The sequence below is a fragment of the Monomorium pharaonis genome, chromosome 6 (genome assembly GCF_013373865.1).
Source record: "Monomorium pharaonis isolate MP-MQ-018 chromosome 6, ASM1337386v2, whole genome shotgun sequence".
In the NCBI taxonomy this organism is placed as follows: Eukaryota; Metazoa; Arthropoda; class Insecta; order Hymenoptera; family Formicidae; genus Monomorium; species Monomorium pharaonis.
The window spans coordinates 10,975,442-10,996,839 of NC_050472.1; the positions used below are offsets into that span (position 1 = coordinate 10,975,442).

Below are 21,398 nucleotides of genomic sequence, written 5' to 3' on the forward strand. Positions count from 1 at the left end.
TCAGCTGACAACGCTCTTTTCCAAAATCAATATATTGATCGACTATTGAACAGCTGAGCCGCGGTCGAGAAGTATACCGGGCGACGCACGTAACATCACTACTACAGCTTAATTTACATTCATTCTTTGATACAGATATGTATGCACAGAAGATGTATGCATAGAAATTAATTTTACATCCTGAATATGTCTTTAATGTTTATTTTCCTTGTTACATTTTTTCAATTTAATTTCCCCATCATACAAAAACTTCCTTTCTCCGATTTAATATTTATTATAAGATATGCAAACCACAGTTAATTACGACATCCCGATCAAAAATTTTTCATGAAAAATATATAAAAATCTGTAGAATTATGTATCAAAAATGTCCATGCAAAATTTTATATTGTATATTTTTATATAATTTTACATAATTTTATATACTTTTATATAATTCTGATATAATTCTATAAATTTATACATACTTTTACATGAAACATTTTTTATTGAGAAAAAATTATTCATATGTAATTATATATAATTAAATATAATTATGTATAATTATATGTAATTATATATAATTGTAAATAAGCTATTTTTTTCTGGCAAAAATTTTTTTATACAAGAGTATGTATAAATCTATAAAATTATATCAAAATTATATAAAATTACATAAAAATATGTAAAATTACATAAAAATATACAATGTAAAATTTTGCATGGACATTTTTGATACATAATTCTACAGATTTTTATATACTTTTACATGAAAAATTTTTGGGATATAATGTATATAATTATCACAAAATTGTATACATTGAATCCTTCATTATGTAATTATTATGTATAATCAATTTTAAATGCATTTTTTAATGTACCAATTAATATCAAAACCCAAAATAAAACTAAATCTTGATATATTTTTGTAGCTCATACTTTAAAAATAAATATACTTCTGCATGTTGTCTGCATAGTGAAATTTAAAGAAAAAATGACAGCATATATTCTTAAAGATGCGTCATCATACAACATGAATGTTATCAGCAAAAGAGGTCATCTGATGCTGTAGAAATTGTGCTATAGAAACTATATGCTGCTTATTTTCTCAAAAGCAGAATGTAATTAATTAATTATGGTTTGTTATTTATTGGTACTATCAAAAAAGTATTAAAAATTGATCATGCGTGGTATACATAAAGAAAAATGCAATATACATAGGATTGTGATAATTATGCATATTTTATAATTAATTGTGGTTTGTATATATACTCAATCCCAAAAAAGCGGTACACTCAAAATATCAGAAAAATTTAGGTCATATTCAAATCTTTGTATCTTCGCGAAAAATGGTCGTAGAAATTCCATACAAACCGAAAAGCATTTGAAAGCTCTAGTTTTTGGATCTTTTAATTAAAAACTTTGAGTTTTGCGACATGACCACTTTTATTTAAAACAGCACAAAAGAAAAATGAAGAAGAAAAATCGTACTTCGCGAACGGTTACGCGTCGCGCCGCAACATGCGCAATAAGACAATGCAACAGCGCGAGGCACGAGACGTGCCAGTCCGTGTTATACGTTCACAGTGTCGTTGATCGACAGCACAATTAGTGCCAGTGAAGTGTTATAAAAATATTGATACATTTCGTGTGTATTGTGTCCACATAATGGGACAAAAACGTGATGCCAAAGCATTGTTTCCCTCTCGGCACAGACTCTCTAAAAGGAGAGGATGGATTAAAAGGTTAGTATCTTCTCTCCCTCTCCCCCCCCTCTCCTCTCTCTCTCTCTCTCTCTCTCTCTCTTTTTCTCTTTCTCTCACACACACACACACACATCAGAGATCGAAGTATTAAATGAATATGATGCTGGTAGCAAATATGTTACATGCATTTATAATTATTGCACAACACACACACACACACACACACACACACACACACACACACACACACACACACACACAATATGTCCATAAGTCTGGGAATATTTGCAATACGCTTTTCACGAAAAAATAAATACCTCAAAGTAAAAAATGGTTTATAAAATCGTATTCAAAAGTCGTATTAGCCATCAATTTTTAATTACATTTTAATGTTAAGAAAGCAACAAATTATTGCTGTTTTAAGTATATTATAAAATTGAAAAATGATAAAGGATTTCGCACAATTTTTATGAGAATAACATTTTCAGTAAACTTCCTTGATTTTTTTTATCTTGTACATCTTGCATCTCTGATAAAAATTCTCAATTCACAAAATTCATTTCTGTCTAGTTTCTGAATAAAAAATATTTAAAAATTTCTCATTTCGTACGTTTGCTCACAGGAGTTTGCAGTAGTGTGCCTGCTCACATATGTATATCGGTGTGTATGAATGTCCATGGATGCTGCGCACGTGCGCGCGCGCGCGCGCGTGTGTGTGTGTGTGTGTGTGTGATTTTAATATGTGTATTCCAGTAATAATACGGAATAACAAATCGTGAGGTCTTTATGTCTGCTGACACACGCAGACATCCACGGACATTCATACATACCGATATACATATGAACAGGCACACAAGTACAAACTCCCGTAAACAAACGATGGATTTCATGAAACAGATTCTTAAATATTTTTAATTCAAAAAATAGATATAGAAACGTGTTGTAAATTGAGATTTTTTATCAGAAATACAAGAACTGCAACATCTAAAAAATTGTAGCAAATTGACTGAAAACGTTTTTTTTATAATAATCGGGTGGGATCCTTAACAAAATTTTTATTTCTGTGTAGCGCTGTTGCTTAATAAAACATTATCGTACATACACAAATAATAGAAGTCATTGAAACAAAGTTGTCAAAGCTTCAAAATGCTTTTTAAAAAAATTAGTGCAATGATATCGCATTGATATCAAACTGTTAAAACATAAATTCTAAAACTTTATTAACGTAGAAAATAAAAAATTAAGACAAAAGAAAAAGAAAATGACGTTTTAAAATGTGTAAATAAAGAAATTTAGTAGACAATTTTTAAATTTTGTTGTATGAAAAACGAGGAAATTGCAATCGTTCTAAAACTTATGAATAATTTTGTACGTATTTTAATATTTTATATTTATATAAATTTATAATAAGTACCAACAATATTAATTTAATATTATTGTTATTATATTCTTTGTTACAATTATTAAAACATTTAGTCTAATATCTTAAATTTTTGCAGGAGGCAGATGTTGAAGGCATTGGCTGGTGAAGAAAGCACAAGGATATCTACTGGCGACGAATGTGTAAATTGTCAGGATTCAGTAAAATTACTGACCGACTTGACGGATTCGAACACCAGTACTGAAGATACACAGTGCTTGAAGCCAGTACCAGTAAGTCAAGGTAAGTACAGTAATGTACAAAAATATGAAGATGACAATACTTGTGTCATCGACAACATTGGCTATGCATATGTGGATGGTATCCAATAGCATGAGCTTGAAGATGACAATACTCGTGTCATCGACAACACTGGCTATGCATATGTGGATGGTATCCCACAGCAGGAGCCTGAAAATCATGATACCCTTGTCATCGAAAAGATAGGCCCTATGGATACTGATGGTATCCAAGAGTATAATCCTGAAGGTGATAGCCTTATAAGTAATTCTTTTTTTCACAAAGAACAGAAGCGAGCATTTGTCGAACATAACCGAGGATTTATGTGCAATTATGAAGACTGGATGCTCGTAAATGTTCGTCGCTATGGGTTTAAGACGCAATTGTTCTATAAATGCAATATGTGCAATTATAAGACAAGCATTTGGTCACATCCAAGAGATAATACACGTATGGATATCAATACGGCTATTACAGCTGGTACCATTACCACTGGTATTGGTTATGGCCAAATGGAAAAAATGTTTGCAGCTGCAAATGTACCCTCTATGTCTGAGAAAAACGTATATTAAATATCGAGACATAGTACTAGAAGAATTTGAAAAAACAGCCATTGAAAATATAAAAATGGCAGCCGAAGAAGAAAAGCGACTCGCTTTAGAAAGAAACGAAGTAACCAATGGCATTCCGTACATAACCGTTGTAGCGGATGGCAGTTGGGCGACGAAGTCGTATGGCGTTGCTTACGATTCACTTTCTGGAGTCGGAGCCATTATTGGTTATCGCACAAAGAAAGTACTCTTTATTGGCATCCGCAACAAATTTTGTACGATATGTCATATGGCGGAACAAAATGGTGTCGAGGCCAAGAAACATAAATGCTACAAAAATTTTGATCGTAACGCAAGTTCTACACGTATGGAAAGCGATGCGATTGTTGAAGGATTTAAATGTAGTATTGAAATGCATGGACTGATTTTTAGAACACTTATTGCCGATGGCGATAGCAACGTGTATCAATCTATCTTAAATAATAATCCGTATCAACAGCAACGAATAACAGTTAACAAAATAGAATGTAATAATCATTTGCTTAGGAATCTATGCAAAAAATTGCTTAAACTCGTACAAACGATTAATCCTAAGTTCCGTAGAAATCGTGAATTTGTTAAGTTACAAAATATTGTAAAAAACAATATTTTAAATATCAGAAAGGAAATAATAAAATTAGCTTAGTCTAAGAGGAAAGAAAATAAGCCTCAGCATATTATAGCAATGGAATTACGGGAAGATATAATGAATGTTCCAAGCCATATTTTTGGTGAAAACAAGCGATGTAAGGAACGTGGCTGTACATGCGAGAATATCGCTGATAAGGAAAATTATGTTCCGTATTTGAAATCGTACGGTCTTTATCCCCAAATCCAGAATGCTATAAATTATTTAAGCGCTTATTCCGACAGTTTGTTACTTAATGTAACAAACAATTTTGCAGAATCGTTCCACTCGATAGTCTGCGCTGAAATTGGTGGAAAACGCGTTTTTTATGGTGCGCGAGGTTCTTACAATACCAGAGTTGCGGCAGCTGTTATTTAACATAACACGCAACAAGTTCTCACAGAATTACATAAAAACGTATGTAATAATGTTCCTTCTATTATCGAGAATATGGAAAAAAAACGACAAATAAAAATAGCTCGAACCAGAGAATCTCGAATACATAACAAACCACAAAAATGTAAGAGGAACACAAAAACAGATGGTTATTATGGACTTCAATCGCAAGAACCAGACCTCTCCCCTGATATATTCGAACAATTTAAACAAAAGCATTTAGAAAAATTGTTTGAAAATGGAAGAAACTGGGAAGAAATAGAATGCAAAACTAAAAAACAAAGAGATTGCGAATTTTGGTTGTCACTAAGAAAAGAAATGTTGACAGCATCAAATTTCGGAGTGATATGTCGTATGAAACCAACAACATCATGCGCAATGAACGTAAAGAATATCTTGTTTCCTTCATCCATCGATACCGCAGCTATGATGTATGGTCGCGAGATGGAAGAAATGGCAAAACAAGAGTTATCTGCTAAATTAATGAAAGATATAAAACCATGCGGATTGTTTATTGATCATCCATGGTTGGGTGCTTCTCCTGATAGACTTCTCGATGAAGATGGTCTAGTGGAGATCAAATGTCCTCTTTCAGCTGAAAATGTAACAGCAGAAGAAGCAATTAGTACATTGCCTCAATTAAAAAGTATTTTTGATAAAAAAGATCCAAACGTTATGAACCGAACTCATCGGTTCTTTTATCAAGTACAGAGTCAACTGAACATAACACAGCGCGATTATTGCATTTTTGCTGTATGGACGCCAAAAAGCGTAAAAACAATACGTGTTAACAGAGATAATGATTTTTGGAAACAGAAAATGTTGCCTTTGTTAACACGTTTTTATTTTGACTGCATGCTTCCTGAAATTTTGGACAGTCGGCATAATAGACATATGCCTATCAGAGAACCAAAATATATAATAGAAGCAAAAGAAAAGTTGTCCAAAAGTGTGAATAATTGTAACACTAAGCGACAACGTATAATGAGTCAATGAACAAGATAGCAAAATGCTGGGCAATAAACGAATGAAATACAGTATTTCATTGGAAACCAATCCTACTGCTGTGATAGAGCAAGATGACTGCATTATAGTGAGTCATGTTACTAATTATATTCCGACAGCAGATGAAATGGCAAGTCGCAGAAGAGTAATAGATACTCGTGAGATATCTCTTTCTTCGGTGAAAGAAAATGTCTTGCCGCAAAACAGTAAATTGAACGACAATTCATTGGATCTATTTCTACGCGTTGTGACAGAAACATCTTATTTCGAAACACAAAGTGTACACTACATAGAATTTCCACAATTAATTAGAGCCAGTTGTGAAAAAAGCGTACAAATAATAGGAGGCAATTGAAGATGGCGTGGTTAAGAGTAGAGGTGGCACAGAGAGCTCCGGAGTAAATAGTGTTGTGAGGGTGTAATGTAAGAGAGAGGAGAGAAAGAAGTGGAAAATCGGGAAGAGAAGTTCGGGAAATAAACGGGTAATTGGAGGGAAGTGAAAGGAAGATGGAGGTGAGAAGATATTAGGATGGAGAAGTCCGGGAAAGCATCGGAGTAGCGAGAGAAGAAAGCGGGGAAGATGGAGGCAGGAACGAGAAGAAGAGGTCAGAGAGAGGGCGCTGGAGAGATGCGACGTAGAGGAGAGTTTCGATAGAGACGAGAAGGGGAAGGACGGAGGGCAGATGGCGGTGCGCGCGGAGATGCGGTGGCGTGAGCACGAAGAGAGAAGAGGAACGTCATCTGGTGGAAGGAAGGGAATGGCAATATGGGGACAGAGTTAAGTTGGCAAGAGTGCTAGGACAGGATGGTAGCGTGTTTGGGAACGCGGATTTCCGCACACGTGGTCCATCGATGGCACATGTCGACAGTGTGATTTCGACACAGGAGGAGAAAGAACATTGCAGTAAGAAGATAAAGAGAAAGTGCGTAGGGAGAGAAAGTGCCGGATTCAGAGGAGAGAAATTGTGGGGAGAAGAGAGAAGCGAGGGAGGAAGAGAGGATGGAAGAGTTAGGAAGAGAGTTGAGGAAATTGAGGTGGGAAATGACAAGGCGACTGAGGGAAGTCAGAGAGAGACTAAGAGGCTTGGAAGAGAGGTTAGAGGCGCTGGAAGGAGAAGGTCTGAGAAGGGAAGAAGAGGTGAGAGGGAGGAGATGAGGAGTATGCGGGAAGCGAGAGGAAGAGGCAGTGGAAAAGAGGAAGCGCAAAGGGACAGCGACGAAGGAGAGAGGGAGAAGAAGAGGATCGGACAGGACGACAGGAGAGAGGGAAGGAGAGGGAAAAAGGAACAGTTGGATGGAGAGAAGAGGGAGGAGAGGATGGGGGAAAGCGAGAACGAGAGGAGAAGAGAAGAGAGGGAAGAGGAGGGGAAGGGGCGGAAGGACAGAGACGAGGAGAGCTGGTGGCAGGAGTCGAGAAGAGAAGAAGAGAAGGAGAGGCGACGGGGCGAGGAGAGAGGCGAGGAGGAAGGAAGCAGCCAAGAGGGGAGGAAAGTGAAGGAGGGACAGGCAGGAGGAGCTGGCAGGGAGAAGAGGAAGAGCGCAGAGAGAGCGGAGGAGGAAGAGGGGGAGAGAAATGGGAACGGTGATGGTAAAAGGGGGAGGGGGATAGAGGCATGGAAAAGGGTGGAAAGGGAAATGGAAAGGAGGATGAGGGAGAGAGCAGAGAGAGAGGGGTGGGAAAGGGTGAGGGGGGCGGAAAGGGAGAGAAGAATAAGGGAGGTGAGAAGAAGAAACATAATATGGAGGGGAGTGGAGGGGGAGGGGGCGATAGAAAGAAAGGCGATAATAGAGGGGATTATGAAGAAGGAAACGGGAAGGGAGGTGGAGTTAGGGATGGTGTCAGAAAGAGTGGGGGAAAGGGGGACGATAGTGGTGATAACGGAGGTGGTGAGAGAGAAGGATAGAGACTGGCTGCCAGAGAGGAGGGCGGAGATAAAGAGTCGCTGGGATGTAAGGTTGGATGAGGATTTGTCAATGGAGGAGAGGAAAATCAGGTGGAGGATGTTAGAAAGGGCAAAAGAGGAGAGAAATAAGGGAAAGAAGGTGTACGTGGGGAATAGAAGCATGTGGGTGGACGGGATGGAATGGGTATGGAATATAAGGAAAGAAAAGTGGGAAATAGGCGAGGGAGAAGGAAAGGAGGAAGGGAATTAAAGGGGAGAGGAGTTGGAGGAGATAATTTATGTCTTATGCTTTATGTTACTAGGAAGAGACGGAGGAGATAAGGAGAGAGACATGGAAGGGGAGATGAGTGGTGAGAAAGAAGCAGGAGAAGCAGGAGGGAAGGAGAGAAGGAGAGAAAGCCTGAAGAAGATGGAGAAGGTAAAGCAGGGAGAGCAGAGGAAGTCAGGAGAAAAAGAGGAGGAGGAGAGGTCCCAGAAGGAAAAAGGAAGGAGAGGTTTGAAGAGAGGTTGAAGAAAATAATGGAGAAGAAATGAGAAGAGAGAAGGGATGAGTGGAGGAAAAGGGGGGAAGGGGGTGGGGGGGTAGGGGGTAAGGGGCGTGCGAGAGGGGTGGGAGGTAACAGAATGTAAGGATCGCTTATGGCCAGGTCGGTTTCGGGAGCAGAGGGTTTAAGTATTTGTGAACGGTTCGGGAACGCTCCGTGTAAAAAAGCGCCTTGTAACCCCATTTGGGAAACAATAAATTCTATTCTAATAGGAGGCAATTGTACTGATCACTGGCGCTGTATCTTTTTTGATGGAATTAAACTTTACGTATATGACAGCATATCGGGCTGTACATACAATAGAATGGCATCTAAAGAAAAAGAATACATAAGCGCTCGTTTTCCACAAATAGTACCTTCGGACATAAGTTTTGAGAAAGTTCAAACACAACCGGATGATATGTGCTGTGGAATATATGCTGCTGCTTTTGCAACGGATATAGTATTAGGTAGAGATCCGTGCAAAGAAAAGTATTCTAACGATGTTAAATCTATGAGACGACACTTTGTCAATATCGTAGAAAACAAAAAACTCTTACCTTTTCCGAGGCAATAAATATTCTTCGATTGATATAATATTATTTCGAAGAATATTGTTATCGCTTTTATACGGAAATGTAATTGCACTCTCTAAAAATCGTGCATAAAACTGCATGAGACAGAGTAAACTATATAATAACTCATATATTTATTTTAATGTATGAGTGTTAAGCAATTACTTTTTTTAATTAAAAAGTAGTTATGTTTGCTTGTAGGCAAACATAAGCAAAAGAGAATGGAGAAACGATGAAACATTTTGGTTGCGTTTCACAGGAATGAGCGATGGAAGGGCTCATCGACATTTTTAATGTCTTTTTATATTTTTGAAACAAGACTACATAATTATATGTTGTTTTTTATTGTGTGTGTGTATATATATATATATTTATATTGTGTAGTCTTGTTTAAAAAATGAAACATTTTTTATTAACTAGCTAGTAATAACAAATATTATTTGTTGTGAGCTGGTCAGTCATAAGAAAATAGTACAGGCGTTTATTATACGTACATATTTTTTATAAAATACTGTACGTTTATGTATTATCTATGTAGTATGTATTATAATGCACGCATGTGTGTGTGTGTGTGTGTGTGTGTGTACATATACATTGTGACGTGGTAGCTTAGCTGCCACGGGTAGCAGCGTTCCTCCCCCGTCACAGGCTGCGAATTCGCGCCGTACGGGGAAAATAGGCGAGAGGCGAGAGGGGATCTCCATGGGGAACCGCGACAGACTTAGCGAGCGTAGTATTAATTTCGTATATTTTTGATTTCGCTGCGCGGCGGCCGTCTTCCGATGGAATGCGGCGAGAGAGCGAGAGAGGAGGAGAGAGAGCGACGACGATGCGGGGAAGGAGGAAGGACGCCACCGGTGCCCGGGAGAGACGAGCACGCGGCCCGCACGGGAATTCGGCGTGGCCCTGGGAGAGCCACGGCCGGAGCCTAAGGCGGCGGTGCCCGCCGACACCACGACGGAACGTCCCGGAGGGCTGTAGAGGGGCCCGGATGGGACCAAACGCGTCGAGGGAGGCGTCAAGCCCTCTCCTGAGGAACGGAGGTCTCCGCGTGCGCTGCCCCGGCTCGGGAAGTGGCCCAGCGGGAGAAAGAAAATGTTGCGGGGGCTTGCGAGGCCCCCGGAAGGATGATGGCGCGCACGTCCCTGCGTACGCAGGACTGCGTGCCTTGCAGCAATTGGGTCGCGGCGCGGAAACAATGCGCATGACTGAACGGGGGGTCGCGGCGTCGATCCGGGATCGACCGCGATCCACCCCGCTTTTGCGTGCGAGCGGCCCTGCCGTGAAGTCGAGTGTCGTGTCCCTTGAAAAATTATCGGTGTGGCTGGTGCGAGGCCTCAACCAGGAAAAAGGGACGAGCCTGGAGACGAGGGAGAACGTCGCCAGGACCTTATCGGTGAGGTGGCCTGTCAGGATAATTTGGTGTGAGCGGATACCGGCCGGCGAAGTGTTCCCAGGCCCGTTCTGCATCCGTTTTGTGTTAGTGCGTGATTCGCGTGGGCCGCAGGGAGGCCGTACGTTCGCGTAGGTCATTGGGGGATCTATCGGATGCAAGCGGGCGGGACGCCAACGCGCCGAACCACGGGGAGGACGGTTGCGAGGACGCTCGGGTTCCATCGGAGATTCCCCTCGACCGTGTGCGCCGCAAAGCCCTCGCGCGAGCGAGTGTCGCGTCGCGAGTAGCGGGTGGACGGGACTTCCGGATTCGCGACGGTGTGAAGGGCGGCAGCGGCCGGCGATTATTCTGTGACCCCCGCGGGACACGCGGTCGCGTTCTCTAGTTGCCGGGAGTGTCGGCACGTTCGAACGCCCGAGATTCATTGTGCGCGGGAAATTCTATCGTCTGTCCTTGTCGGCCGCGTGCCTACCGCGGGAGCTTCCCGCGTATCGTTCGCGCTCCTGCTTGGTTTGATTCGCGCCGGGGCGCCGCATTGTCGGAACGCCGCATGCCGCGTCCCGTGATATTATTGTTTTCGTCTGATTATTAATTTTTAATAAAGATCGTTATCTGTTAAATTCAGAGCCTAATTGTCTGGTGTGTCGTCCGCCCCTTCGTGTTACCGCATTCGCCTGCTCCCTTACGCTTCACCCCGCCCCTCTACCGTTAGGCAGAGCTGGTCGAGATTGTCGCGCGAGGATCGAGGACACTTTGGCGTAACGATTTTCGCGAATTGACGCGTCGTCGAGCGCGTCTGGCGCCCAACAATTTTCGTGATAACGTGTGGCCGAGATTCGAGCGCGACAAACACGGCATCGGGGGTACCGGTTACCCTATCGGTCTCGCTGCTTTTTGCTCGCGGCTTTCCCGGTCAGGAAAAGTCGTGACAACATATACATGCACACACATATTGTAATACACAATTGTAAATCTAATATCGTATACAAATGTAGATATATTCATGTCTCTATATTCTTGTGCATGAATGTCTCAAGCAATATACAGATTTTTCTTTTGAAATACACACTAAGTATCATATTTTAGTATCAGGCTAAATAATTTCTGTCTCTTCTATTACATCTAGCAAAAAGAGTTAGAGTATTTAGATCTATGTGCAGCATTATACCTATTTATTGCCAATATATGTAACATCCTGGCCTAAAATTGCATTGGATGTATAAAATATATTTAAAAAGTGGCTACAACATTGTATATGTAATAATATATAATATATAGGTATTTCATTCCAAATGTGTTAAACAAATATCTTGAATAATTTGAAAAATACAGAAAATGTAGTATTATTTCAGATAAAACTTGTACGGTATATGTAAAACGGAAAGTCTTCCTTTAGACCACACATTTGTCTGAAAACAATTTTTCCATATTTTTCATATTTTAAGATATTTACATAGTACAGTTTAAATTGAACACCCTGTACATGGCACTATTTTCATGTTCATTATTCCTTCACGTGATAATGCAGAAAAGAGCTCATAGGGTAATAAACGGAATAAAAATGTCGATATGTTGATTGATTGATATTATCGACATTTTTAGTTCCGTCTAGATGGTGGCGCAGGACTATATTGGACTTCGGCCGTCACTCCAGCATCGCCTTAATCATCAACATTATGTATCCATGTATAAAATTTTGTAATGTCGTTGTAATCATTAATCTGTAATTATTTGTTTATACATATGTAATAAGTTGTATTTCAAGAATATTAGTCATGTATGCATCAGAGAGTCAATGTATTCTAATGTATACAATAATATATGGTAATTAACCATGTATTAAATATACCCTTGTAATGTCGTCAAAATCATTGATTTATAGTTATTTGTTTATATATACGTATCAACAAGTTATATTTCAACAATATTGATTATGTATGCATCAAAGAGTAAATGTACTCTAATGTATAAAATAATATATGGTATCTAGCTGGTAGTTAACCATATATATTAGGTATAACCTTGTGATGTCGTTGAAATCATCAATCTGTAATTATTTGTTTATACATATGCACTAATAAGTTGTATTTCAAAAATATTAGCCATGTATGCATCAGAGAGTCAATGTACTCTAATGTATGCAATAATATATGGTAGTTTCTAGATGTCGTCAAAATCATCAATTGCCAAATGTATATATATCTCTTTAAATATATCGAATTATAATTATTAAATACGACTAATCTCCAACCCGATTGAAAATATCTAACGTCTGTGCATTACGAACTTTAAACAATTATATCAAAAACAGATATTCTCTGCAGTCAATATTAACAGCAGCATATTTTTCACTTATGAATAGGTCTTTATACTAATGCTATAAGATATAACATACATTTAACATATATTATGACATATATTTAGAAGACATGCTTTTTACAAGGGATACACAAATTATAATTTCATGTGAATGTATTTGTTTGTCAATATTTGTCTGAAAACATATCTTATGTCTGAAATTATTCAATATTTTAGAAGGGAAACTACCTATGCAATTTTGTATAGAGTTTTGACAGACCTAACCAAATTTTGGCTAACTTCTACGAACGAAATAAAATGTTTCACTGTTTCAATAAATTTGGATCACTCAGAAACTTTTTTAATAACATTTCATAACATACAAACAAATTTTAAAAAAAGGATTAATATTGACGTTGACAATATTGACGCGTGGTCAATATTGACGCGTGGGCAATAATGACGTGGGCAATATTGACGCGGTCAATATTGACGCGTGGACAATAGTGACGTGGCCAATATTGACGCGTGGGCAATAAGGACGTGGGCAATATTGACGCGTGGTTAATATTGACGTGGCCAATCCACCCCGTGGTCAATCGGGATCGTGGTCAATATTGACGTGGCCAATATTGACGTGGCCAATATTGACGTGGTCAATATTGACGTGGCCAATATTGACATGGTCAATCGGGACCGTGGGCAAACGGGACGCTCCCGTGAAGCCACGAGCTCGTGGGTTTATCGGAGCACCGTTGTCTCGCCCGATCGCGCCTGCCCGCGTGATTTCGCTCCGTGCTGTACATTTCGTATTATCTTCGCGTTGCGTGTGCGTCCCGATCCGCAGCCGATTCAATCGTTATTTCGTCCGGTCGTCGTGTCACGGGTCATTCCCGTGTTGTAAATTGTTGCGCCTTGGTAAATTATCATTAATACTGTGTAATTTGGTCGATCGCCTTTATGTCGCGAGCCCTTCGGTAATTGCGCTCTGATAATACTCGACGTAATCGTCTTGAGCCGCCTGGTTGGCGAGTGAATAATAATTATCGCGCTTATTGCTCGCGAGATTCGCTAGCGCGCGGGAGAATACGAGTCCGTCACGTGCCACGCGGACTCGGAGTTACAGTTCGTCCCGTTCGCCCTTGACGAGATCGTCATTCTATCGAGAGTTTGGCGTCCTCCACCGACGCCGGGTCAAGTGTAGACAAGCCGGAGAATTCCCGCGGACGCACAATAACCCGCTCGTCAAGCATCCCGTTTCCGCGAGATACGATACCCAGCGGTCGTTAGCTGGTAACGCGCGCAAACCATCGCCACTCTACAGAACCGTCTAGCCTTGTACAATATCCGATCAAATACAATTGTTAATTTTCTATGTTACATTGATGTTGTGTCACTGATTCTCTCGCCTTCCCGATTTCATCTGCCCGCACCGAACCTCCCCCTCTGCCATTTGAGGGCTAAGCAGCTGGATATCGGAGCCGCTAACGCCCCGGTCGCCTAGCGTGCGCGCGTCTTTCCCGCTATTCTGTTACCGTAACGTTCATTCGTGATTTGGTGCACACAAAGTGGTACGCTTAACGTACCTGGCACCCAACTTAGTATTGCGTCGGGAAATCTCTCGAAGATAGTCGCCCCGATACCCGGGCGGCTCAGGGCCGCGACCAGGGACGGAGGCGAAGTTGGCCGTCGCTCGCGAGCGATGGTTACAACATGTTTCTAAGACATGTCTTTAAGAATAAAAATATTATATAGAATAAATATAAAAAAATAAACTTTTAATAAATAACATGTTTATTTGTATTATTTTAGTTGTATTGTTTAAAATTTCTATTAATATTTCTAAAAATTTATTTTATCCACATTTTTACCCAGATAGCACAGAGAGTTCAAAAAAAACTCAAAAAGAATTCATAATTGGTAACATATAATTGAGTTCTTCTTGAACTCTCCGTGCTATCTGGGTATCTATTAAAGTTGTAATTGTTAGTAATGATTATTATATGCTTCAATTATACTTTAACTAAAATAATTTAATTTTTATTACTTTTAATTTTATAACTTTATAATTGTTTATAACTTTATAACTTTTTCGTTTTGTCTTTTTATTTGTATTATTCCTTAGTATTTAATATAAATATAAATTTAATACTCGCAGTATTTATTTTGTTAGTAATTAATTATTTATTTGTAATGCTTTAATACACCAAAATTAAAATATTCCAAATAAATATTACTAACTAAATAAAAACTACGGTATTAAATTTCTCTAAGAAATATTAATAAATATTAATAAATATATATATATATTAGTTATATATATTAGTTCGTTTTACCCGCGGTCTCGTTTTTCAATTTTTTATTTTTAGGTCACTAGGAATCCCGAGGTCTCAGGAACAGTCACCAGGTTATGTATCAGATAAGTTAATAACCAATACTCTTGTTTTGTATCAACAACTCATGAAAGTTATCGCGCGAAAGCTCTCGGGCGCTCGTAACGCGATCTTTTATACTCGCCCGTGCGAGCTTTCTTTCTCTTCCGTTCTTCAGCCAATCGCATCACTTGTTGTGCACGCCGTCGCGGAGAGCGCGTCAGTTTCCCCTTCTCCGCTGCCAATCCCCGTACGATGTGCTGCCGCGCGACGCGGGCTCTGGTGTCATCCCCTCTCCGTAGTGGATGACCAATGGGATGACGTCCTTTGGTGTCGGGAAGTGTATCAAAGTGCATTCTGGTGCTGTTAGAACGTCTTCCTGGTTTTTCCCAGGATTGCACTTAAAAATGCAGTTCATGGAGAGATGTAAGATGGATTGCACTTAAATGTGCAATCCGCTTAGGCTATTAACTTATTATTTAAAACGTTTACTTTCTTATAAAATGGTAAAATAAACCATATGCATAAGATATTAAGAATGTGGCATTTAGTGTTAACATTATTAGATTAAACAAACATAACTTATAGCACACAAGTTGTGCTTCTAGATCTAGCATTGCTCAATGAAAACAAACTAAACTTAATATTATTCTATTTGATTGACCATCAGAGTGTACTGACTATCTAGATCACTACGCGTAAAGGTTAGAATAAAAAAAATAAATCATTGTGAATAATATTAAATAAAACTACGCGCACGCTGTTTATATGCTTTCTTACGGTCACGCTTATGTGCCGTACGCACGCTATTAAATAAAACTAGAAAAAAACCTGATATTAAGATCGTATTACACTATAAAGCCTTACGCGTTTCGCACGCTAAACGGGTCTAGTGTCTTCTTGGCCCTCAGCTTCCTTGTCCGGCTGCTCGCACGCACGCTGCAGGATGACACTTACGACGCTCTTTCCCTCGATCGTCTTTCTCTTCGTTTTCGCGGTTGTGTAGACCTTGGTGGCGCTTACCGCTTGCTCCACCTTGGATGTTGATGCTGTCCCTGGCTGGGCGCTTCTGGTGGTCGGTTTCAAGGTTAGGTTGTGACCGGGGATCGATTGACGGAATAAAGTGACGTTGTGAATACTCGGACTCACGTACCTTGGATTTCTCCTTGACACGGTCGCCAGCTCCTTTGACCCGTTAAGAAGCAAGGAGTTGCAGTCCGAATCTTCCAATGCCCTCGGAACTGCTGTTGCTATGCGGGAGGACGCCGCCGTCGCTGCGCGTGCCGTCCCGGATGCTCACGCTACGATGCTCTGCTCGTCGCACTGGGCCTCGTATGCGTCGCACAAAACTCACTAATCTTTTCTATTTTGTCTGTTTCAGGTGCTGCTGCCGTCGCAGAGGATCGTCGCTGGATCATCACACGGGAACTTCGCCAGGTAAGTATGATTTTTAGGTTATGTTTTTACCCGCGGTCGCGTTTTTAACAAGGTGTCTTTTCTTTCGCAGGACTCGGATTCACCGTAAGGACGAGGATACACGAAAGGACAGGTAAGTAACTGCGCCTTAATGTTTACAAACAATAACAAAACGGTTTATTCACATGTATGATAAATGTTAGAGAAATCACACACACCCGTCCGCGGCGCTTATTCACACACGAGTTATCGAAAATAGGCTGAGCGAGATTATTTTGCTGTGTATCGCCCACGCACAGACGCGTGCTATCGATGTCGCACATGCGACGCGTGTGTAAACGGTTTAACGTGTTAATACACGGAACGATCGCGCACGATGTTGCTTGTCTTCGTGCTGCGTAGCGCGGTCCCTGGTTGCCGGTAGGGCGATGGTCTGTGTAGCCCGGTTTTCCCAGGTTGTGTCCTCCGTCTGGGTACCTCTGGTGGTGGTCTCTCTCGCCAGGCTCTCCAACAGGTCCGGTAGCAGGTACCTGGGCGAAGTGTAGCGCCAAATCCGCGGGTCGTCGGCGGCCAAGAGTACCCTCGGTGGTCTGGTCCTTCGTAGTGGAGAGATCACAGCGATTGCGGGGTCCCACGGCTGCTCCTTGGTAGCCAGCGTGCTCGCTAATGTTGTATACGAGAGACGGCAATATCTTCGTATTCAGAAAAAAGACTCAAGTGCGAGTACGCAAAGAGTAATTCGTCCGTCTTCCCGTGCTCCTTATAAAGCTCAGAAGTCGTCATCTTACTCCTGAGATAAGATGGCCTCTGGTGGCGTCCGCGCGCACTTCACTTTCCTTGCAGTCGAAATTCTTACTGTGTCAGACGGGTTGCGCGGCTGTTAGGCGCTTGGTGTGGTGACTAACGGTTTGTGTCGCCACAGAGAGATTTTCTCGGGCGCATTTTCTTTATTGTATTCGCCCTCGCTGCTTTGTCGAGTTGTCTCGTCCTGTAGATCGTCCTTTTCGTTCTCTTGTTCCGGCGGTGTTTGGGTATTTTCGGACTCTTCTAGTACTGCTTGTTCCGACTCGCCTTGTTCTACTTCGTCGCCATTTTGTTCACCAGTGGCTGGCTGCGGATCATCGGATTTTTGTATCTGTTCGGCTTGATTGGCCGCCTGCGTGCTGCTTGTGTGTGGTTGGTCCACTTCGTCCGGGATAGAATAATATTTGATGTGTATATTTTCGTTTATTATGTTGGCGATCACTTGTAGGTTAGGGATCGCTTTTTTGTTTTGGTCTAGCTTTTCAGTTTCAATCATAACCCTGACTACCGGGTTACCATCTTTATCTTTGATGTCTGCGGCATCGAATACCCAGTTTCCCGCCGCAACGTTTCGATAGTGCTTATTTATGAACTCGGTCAGTTTGTTGCTTTTCTCGATGTCCTGTCGTAGTAACTCTTCCGCTCGGATTTTGTCATATTTGATGTTTGATGACCCTGTGTCTTGAGCCATGCTCTTTAGGAAATCTAACCTCTTCTGTTTTCTTGAGGTTAGTTCTCGATTGAGGACACTCGTCATTGCTCGGTTTAGCCACATCTCCTCATCGCTGTCCAGGTTCATCTGGCTGATGTTGTCCATGATCCCGATTAATGCTGGGACGTTTTTACTTGGCTTAGTGCACTGCGATATCACGTATTTTGCACGGTTTTTCCGATGTCGTGGATCGCTCGCCACGGGGTGACCTCCTTTTGGACACGTAACGATTGGACACCGCTCGATTGGACACGCACGATTGGACACGCACGATTGGACACGGCTCGATTGGACACCGCACGATTGGACACCACACGATTGGACACCGCACGATTGGACACCGCACGATTGGACACCGCATTATTGGACACCGCACGATTGGACACCGCATTATTGGACACCGCACGATTGGACACCGCATTATTGGACACCGCATTATTGGACACCGCACGATTGGACACAGCACGATTGGACACCGCATTATTGGACACCGCAGTCTTCTAGTGAATAACATTTATATATCATATGACAGATTATCTAAGCTTAGAAATATCTGGCAGAAAAAAGCTTCGATTTGCCAGAAAAAAAATTGAATTTTAAATATCTATATACGTATTTTTAGGAGCATCTCGTTTTGCGTGGAAAGTTTCAAACCTATGTGGTGCAGAAAATGCTCGCACGCACACACACACACACACACACACGGGGGGTGCAAGGGGGGCCTTCGGCCCCCCCTCCCGCACCCACCCCGTCCAAGTCGCTAACCCATGCAAACTGTATTAGAAATCTGCATACACACACGTAAATGTGTGTGTGTGTCCAATTGTACGGTGTCCAATAATGCGGTGTCCAATAATGCGGTGTCCAATAATGCGGTGTCCAATAATGCGGTGTCCAATCGTGCGGTGTCCAATAATGCGGTGTCCAATCGTGCGGTGTCCAATCGTGCAGTGTCCAATAATGCGGTGTCCAATCGTGCGGTGTCCAATCGTGCGGTGTCCAATCGTGCGTGTCCAATCGTGCGTGTCCAATCGAGCGGTGTCCAATCGTTACGTGTCCAAACGGGATACTCCCCTCGCCACGTGTTGACTTTCGGCTTTGATTACGTAGGGTTAAGATGTCGTCGCCAGGGCTTGGGAGAGATTCCCCAGACGATGCTGATTGGCGGATGCTACGCACCGGTGCCCCAGCGCCGATTGGCAGATCGGGTGACCTATCGCGCTTCTTTGGGTTACGCCGCGTTTTCATTGACACGTTAGGGTCGGGTAGTATCTTACCGGGTTTGTTCGTGACGTACCATTTCTGCGCATCGTAATTCGTGTCGCAAATGACGATTTCGCATCTTACAGTGTTATTCGCTGTCGCTATCGCGCTTCTATTCTTATTAGCTCCTCCGCGTATCGGGGAAATTTCGGATTTATTTTTTCGCGTTTGTTCTTTCTTTTTATTGTTTAGACGCGTCGCGATTCCTGTATCGGATGATAAACCCGATTCGTTCTCGCTCGTTAGCAAAACTTCCTTATGGTTATTTTTATAAAATTCGCGTTCGGGATTAGAATTTTTGTTTTGCGTTAATTCAAGTGAATTTGCGATTTCGCGTGGTATGCGCGTTATTACATTAAACTTTGGCTCGGTTCGGGCGTTAGCCTTAATAATGTCGGTTTTCAAGCTCGAAATTGATTTGCTTTCGCTTACATGAGTACGCTGGCCGAACGGTGAGGGTGTTGAGTCGCTAAAGACTGGTTCACAGGTCTCGGGGATGATCTTTGGCTCGGCCTGCTCGTTCGCGTCTCCCTTGGAATCTGGTCTGCTCTGCTTTTGCTTCGCGACTGGTTTCGGGTCCCTGGGGTCGTTTCTTCGCCGGCTTTGGGTTTGGGTTGGTTCCTCGTCTACCTGCAACGAAACTAAATCGACTACGGAATTTTCGCGGTGGTTTGGACTTGTCTTCTTATTCGCTGGTTGCTTTATCAGCCTCGCTAGCTCTTTTCTTGAGTTTCTGGCTTAGATCAACGTGGGCTCCTGTCCTTCCAGAACCATGGCTTCGACGGTTAAGTTTCTTGCGAAGATCTCCACGTGAACTGTTACTGCAACTATGGTTGTCCATTTCTCCCTCTTCAAGTATGCAGGGATATTCTTAGAGTCCGTTGTTCTTGGTAGTTGCGTTCCTTCGCGCTCTATTAACTCAACCGCTTTATTTGTGATGACATTGAACTCACCACGTGTGTCCATAATTACTTTCATTCTATGCTCCTCGACTCTTCCTGTCACCCAATTATTTTGTGATTGCTTGAGCAGTAGGTTTCGGATGCGAAAAATATCTCTCATGCCTTTTTTGCTGATAATTTGACTCTTTATTCGCTTTGTGAATCGTGAGGCATCATTTTCATCAATTTGCACTTCATTTTCGGAGTTCTCCGAAAATGAAGCGACAACAATCTTTTTCCGAACGACTGGTTTTTCAGTTCGTTTATGTATTCGTTGACCTTTTTGTTGGTGATGATCTTTTCGTTTCTCGTTGTCGTCATCATGTTTAATGTCTTGATCTCTTGTGATCCTTTTATTGTTTTAATTTTTTTCTTTTCTGTTTCAGGTTCCCGGATCTTCTTCGGCTTCTTCAGTGGCTCATCGATCGCGTTCACCTGCGTCGGATCCTTCATCAACGCCTCTCGGTGCGGCTTCAGTTGACGGGAGTTGTATACACCTATTACGCTGTCATCGTCGTCTACGATCAGGTAAGCATTATCGCGTATCACTTGGCCTATCGTGTAGGGTCCATCGTACACGAGGTGTATTTTTTTCGTTAATCTTCTACTGGCGTCGCTCCTCCTGTGAAGCTTGACCCATACTCGGTCGCCAGGCTCGAACGATTTGGCCTCTTCAGACTTATCCGCCTGCACCTTTCTCTTCGCAGCTCGTTTCCTCAGGGTCTCCGCCGCTCGTTCGATTGTCGCCTGTAGTCTTGCTTCCGCTTCCTGTTCGTCTTCCTCTTCTTCTAGCGGCTTCAGACGCTCATCGATTGATTGCATCCGGTATTCGAGTGAGTGGTGCTGTTGATGGTCTTCTCCGCCCTTGAAATTATTCGGTCCCAACGAATTTGTCGGTCGTACGCGTATACCCTTATTATTCGTCCGATTTCTCTCATTACCCGTTCGACGAGATTGGACTGCGGGTTATACGGACTGGTCTTCCTGGCCGTGAGTCCCATCTCGGTCACGAATTCGCGCCATCGACTCGTTATGAATTGTCCCGCTTTATCCATTAATATCTCGTCCGGAATACCAATATCGTTGAAACATTGCAATTGCAGTGTGTCAACGATCGTGTCGAGTTTTTGATTGGGCATTAAGTAAAACTTGGTCAGCTTTGAAAACTGATCCATAATCACTAAAATGTACTTGTTGCCTCTCGCGGTCTAAGGCAATGGACCAAAAAT

The 21,398-nt window shown here is 41.8% G+C and overlaps 1 protein-coding gene across 2 annotated transcripts; it reads left to right on the top strand.

Annotated features, from left to right (window-relative positions):
- The first annotated feature begins 675 nt into the window (after positions 1-675).
- Positions 676-20,631, top strand: LOC118646071. Of its 2 annotated transcripts, XM_036288359.1 has the most exons (5): positions 676-1,724; positions 3,185-3,348; positions 16,415-16,470; positions 16,541-16,582; positions 20,556-20,631. In XM_036288359.1, the coding sequence occupies exons 1-4, from the start codon at positions 1,648-1,650 to the stop codon at positions 16,556-16,558; spliced, it is 315 nt and encodes a 104-aa protein (XP_036144252.1). In that variant the 5' UTR covers positions 676-1,647; the 3' UTR covers positions 16,559-16,582; positions 20,556-20,631. The 2 variants fall into 2 exon arrangements, with proteins under 2 accessions (XP_036144252.1, XP_036144251.1); XM_036288358.1 differs by lacking the exon at positions 20,556-20,631 and having other exon boundaries at positions 16,415-17,568.
- The last annotated feature ends 767 nt before the right edge of the window (positions 20,632-21,398 follow it).